Source organism: Alnus glutinosa, chromosome 14 (genome assembly GCF_958979055.1).
Source record: "Alnus glutinosa chromosome 14, dhAlnGlut1.1, whole genome shotgun sequence".
NCBI lineage: Eukaryota > Viridiplantae > Streptophyta > Magnoliopsida > Fagales > Betulaceae > Alnus > Alnus glutinosa.
In genome coordinates, this window is record NC_084899.1 from 9,906,825 (window position 1) to 9,911,741 (window position 4,917).

Here is a 4,917-nt window from a genome sequence, read left to right on the forward strand (position 1 = left end):
ACTACATTAGTCCGATTCATCTCCTACCGAGAGTAGAAAATCATCTTCACAACTTTGGCCCGACCGACAATATTATGTGGAGGCATTTATGAAGAAGATATTTATGAGAAGTTGTTATTATTACTATGGCAGATCACAAGTTGGATCCACTCAACCCGATCCAAGGAGGAGATAAACATTTAGCAACTACTTCAGGGAAATCAGGATAGGACTTATGGTCCAATCAGATAAGAAGAAGGATCAGATCAGAAGTCTAAGAAGATATCAGATTAGAAGTCTAATAAAGGATCAGAGTCCAATTAGAACTCTGACATCAATTCTAGAGCTCGATTAGAACTCAGACAGCAGTTCTAGATCGACAAAGAGCAGGAATTCTAATCCTTCCAGAGATTCGAGGCATTATTCGTCATAATTACTTTGAAAGAGGCAGTAATTGTCAGATACAGATTATGGAAGATCCAGATTCAGAAATTGAGGTATTTAATTCTCTTACATTCTAAATTCAAATAAGAGAATTAGGGGGGTAACTGTTGGAGAAATAATTAGCTCCAAAGACATGTGGGTCGAGCCCATTGGGTCGGCCCAGCAAGATTAGACCCAATTTATAAGACCATTCGTTATCTCCAAAAAGACGTATATCTCGAGTATATCAAGATAGACTTTTGTACCAACAAATATGGGATAAGGTACCTAATAGAATGACATTAGCTAAAGAGAGTGTCATATCCAGTTTGGACTTTACTACCCAATTTGAATTCTATGAAGATAAGACTCAAAACTATGTGATCTAGGACTCAGACTCCTAATCAGATTATGCTCCAAGTATTTTAGCAGTTTTATAACTGTGAGCCTATAAATAAGACTACTACGCCAGGTATTAAAAAACAGATTCTCTGAACTATTGAGATTACTGATATTCTCCAGAAAATAAGTTTGAACTGACTTAGGCATCGGAGTGGGGGTCCGGTCGGCACCCCCGACGAGCCGTTTGTTATTTTGCAGATTACGAGGAGAACGAACATCGAGGAAGGCAACAAATCACAAGGCGACACGTCACCGTACCGGAAACTGTACCAACAATTATTATTATTATTATTATTATTATTTATGTTTATAAAAAATATTGACAAAATTAATTGTTTAGAGACATAATAACAATTAAGTAGTAGTACGTGGGTTATGTCATATGTGAGAAATTTTGTTTTTCCTAGCACTGCTCTATGTGTAAATCACATCAATTAATTTCACATTTTTTACTTTTTTTTAATACACGTGGCTCCAATCCTTTGAAAAAGAGCAAACCGTTGGCTTGTATCGGGATGTGAGCCGCAAACCCCCTCTCTTTTGAGTTTCCACTCTCAACAATCAACGCAACGCCTATCACGAAGTAGGAACAGCATGGAGGTGAGCCAGCTCCAAAGCCCAAACACACACACAGACACAGCCATGGCTGCCGTCTGCGGCGGAGCTAGAGAGCCCACTACCACTACCACCACCACCAGCGCCACCGCCAAACGCAAGACCAGGAAGGAACCTCGGCGAAAGCACCAACATCAGAAGCAGAAGCACCTCTTAACCCTCATTTCGAGGGCCACCTCGGCCGCCCACTCCTTCCTCCGCCGCCACGATCTCCGCCTCCTTCCTTCCCAGACCCTAACCCTGGAGTCCCTCCTCTCCTCCTCTCTCCTCTCCCTCTCCTCCCTCCTCTCCTCCTCTTCCCCCACCCGGTCTCTCCCTCCCCAACCTCCCGAAGGACCCGAACAATGCTGGTTCCACCGCTTCCTCTCCGCCTCCACCCACCACGACCCCCGATGGTCCCACTTCTTCCACATCTCCAAACCCTCCTTCACTCTCCTCCTCTCCCTCCTCTCCCCTCTTCTCTCCACCTCTCTTTCCTCCGTCCCTCCCGATTACGCCCTCGCCTCCGCGCTTTACCGCTTGGCCCACGCTGCGCCCTACAAGGCCGTGGCACGCCGCTTCGGGCTCCGTTCCGCCGAGGCGTGCCGCGCGTTCTACACGGTGTGCAAGGCCGTGAATGAGAGACTGGGGCATTTGTTCGAGCTTAGAGCTGATATAGATAGAATTGTGGTGGGTTTCGGGTGGATTTCGCTGCCCAATTGCTGCGGGGTTTTGGGGTTTGGGAGGTTCGGTGTTGAAGGTCAGGTGCTGGGAAAAAATGGGTCGGTGATGGTTCAGGCATTGGTGGACTCTGAAGGTAGGTTCTTGGACGTCTCGGCCGGGTGGCCCGGCACGATGAAGCCTGAAGCCATTTTGCGTCAGACTAAGCTCTATTTGGGAATTGAGGAATCAAGGGAGTTGTTGAATGGGGCAATGTATAAGCTTAGTGATGGCAATTCGATTCCTCAGTACATACTGGGTGAGTCTTGCTTCCCTTTATTGCCTTGGCTTTTAACGCCGTATGTTAGAGCTAATGAGGAAGACAGTTTTGGTTCGTCGGAACGGGAATTTAATTCCGTGCATAGTCTTGCAATCGGGTTGGTTTGCACGGCGTTTGGGAGAGTTCAGGCTCGGTGGCAGCTTCTGTCGAAGCAGTGGAAGGAGGAGTGTGTTGAGTTTTTGCCCTTTGTTATTATTACGGGGTGTCTGCTGCATAATTTTATGATCAAGTGTAGCGAGCCAATGCCCAATGAAAATTTCGGGTGCTTAAGGGAAGGGGAAGAACTCCCTGTTTTTGAGGGAGAGCTGGATGAGAGTGCGCAGAGGACCAGGGATGCCCTTGCCTCGCATTTGAGCCGGGTAAGCATCAGAAGATGAATGCTTTGGTTACATTTGTAGTTGCTCTGCCTTTCTGTAGTTATTCTCAATATTGGATTTGGATGGCTTGGAATTCAGACAGGATCTGCTTTAGTATATCTGTACATGCTTGTGTTAATGATTACCTTAAGTGTCTGAATTCATTCATCAACAATGAAGAGCAGCATATAAAAACATTAGCCATGCATATAAGATGTTTGTGTACATAAATACATGTGGAGGTTAGATATACAAATTTGAAGGTGTCTCATTAGGCATCTCTCCCTTGATTGTTTGACCAAAATAAGATGAAAAGATTCTGATTTTGCAGCAACTTGGTGAGTCATGTCATAGTGTTTGAAAATATAGTATATACGTGCACTATCTTTTACCTAAATTTTTTCTGGGGGAACTCTCTATAATAGTGTTAGCTGAAAATTTTTAATTATTGAAGTTCTGCATATATATGTAGTTATCTAGATGTAGGTTCAGATCTTTCTTAAGTAGGACACTTCTCAAAAATAAACTAGTAACAAGTAGGAATTTTCAATATGATGGAAACATGCACGTTTTCAATAAGAATTGGTGTATAACAATACGTTAAAAGGCTAGTGTCTATGTTATCAGCCACCTCCTTCCTGTTTCTCCTGATTGGGAATCTGACATTGACAATGGTATCTGATTCTGGTGTGACCGCTATGAATAGGAGGCCCCAAAGACGTGTATCAGAGCCTAAGTGCGCTGCATCAAATTCCCATCAACACTTTTATGTAAGCCACCACAAAGCTTATGTAGAAGACATCCATGTCCATTAAACCATCAACTTCCTCTCCCTCATATCCGTTGCCAATGTAGACAGAGTTTTCTGTTTTGGTGCAGCTGCTTTGTAATGTTGGTCCAAAAAGGAGAGGTTTTCCTTCATAGCTGCTTTCATCAAAGGTACTGAATTGAGCTTTCTCTTTGGTGTTGTGCCAATAAGTTGTTGTGAGCAACACTGAACACATCACTTCAGTCAGTTATCCTCTTAGATTGTCGTGCGGCAGGTTTAGTGCACGGCTGTTGCTCATCTGTACAAGCTCTTGTGGGATTTCACCAGCTATTCTAACATTGTTTCCAAATATGATAGTGATGACTCATTTGAAGTAGCCACATCACAATCATTTCCCATAACCGATTTTTTATCAGTTGCATCAAAACTGATGTTACTTAAGTTAAGGGGTGTTGGACCGGAAAAAATATTCCAGGAAAGATCTAACATGCTCAATTTGTTTAAAGGCATAACTGAATTGGAATCCTACTTTCTAAATGATTAACTTTTAAGAGGAGAGTGCTCAACAATGAAAGGCTGCCGAATCAAGCTGGAATGCTGCCAGTTTAGTAGTTATCTCTAGGGTTTAGTGTGACTATAGAGGAGTTATTTTGTAATGCACTTGTAATTGGACTTCTCAGCCTAGGTTTATTCAAATGAACATGTTTGATGGCTGACGAATTGAAGCAAGATGGTATAGAGCTAAAGAAACTGTTCTTAGAATGGTCGAGAAAGGTTATCTCGACAATTGGGTATGCCCCTTACATTGTTGCCCAATGTTAAGATGTCCTGATTGTAACTAGTGTTTGGATGAAGAGACAGCTCAAGTACTCAGGGTTTACCTGTATATTAGCACAGTATAATCTCTTGGTTAGTTGTGGGTATGGAGTTTCTTTTTGTTATCAAAATAAAAAACTTAAATGAAATGGGACCTTCAAGTTGATTTTTGGCAATAGCAATTCCACATAAGCTTGATAGTTTCCCCCTCCCTCTTGGAGCCACGCCTGACACATGGATGTTGCTAGAGAAGCTGTTTCGAATAATTTTCCTCGGAAGTGGTTGTTGTCCAAATATTCTTGTCAAGGGTAGTTAAATTTAGGGTTAAATACCCTGTGAATATCTGAGTTTTAAACTTTTTAAAATTTAGTACTTGAGTTTTGATTTGTTTCATAGGTGAACCTGAGTTTATGGGTAAAAGCCACTTTTGTACATCTGTTACATTTTCCGTCCAAATATTAACGGTTTATCACGTGTCAACTATAAAATCTTTAAAAATTAATTAAAAATAATAAAATAATAATTTTAAAAAATATATATAAAAAAAATTGAAAAAAAAAAAGAAAAAAAAAAGAGGG

At 41.9% G+C, this 4,917-nt stretch overlaps 1 protein-coding gene across 2 annotated transcripts; it reads left to right on the forward strand.

Moving 5' to 3' along the window:
* The first annotated feature begins 1,339 nt into the window (after positions 1–1,339).
* LOC133857563 (protein ALP1-like) lies at positions 1,340–4,461 on the forward strand. Of its 2 annotated transcripts, XM_062292827.1 has the most exons (2): positions 1,340–2,757; positions 3,461–4,461. In XM_062292827.1, exons 1-2 carry the CDS (start codon positions 1,399–1,401, stop codon positions 3,488–3,490), a joined length of 1,389 nt encoding a protein of 462 aa, XP_062148811.1. In that variant the 5' UTR covers positions 1,340–1,398; the 3' UTR covers positions 3,491–4,461. The 2 variants fall into 2 exon arrangements, with proteins under 2 accessions (XP_062148811.1, XP_062148812.1); XM_062292828.1 differs by lacking the exon at positions 3,461–4,461 and having other exon boundaries at positions 1,340–2,929.
* The last annotated feature ends 456 nt before the right edge of the window (positions 4,462–4,917 follow it).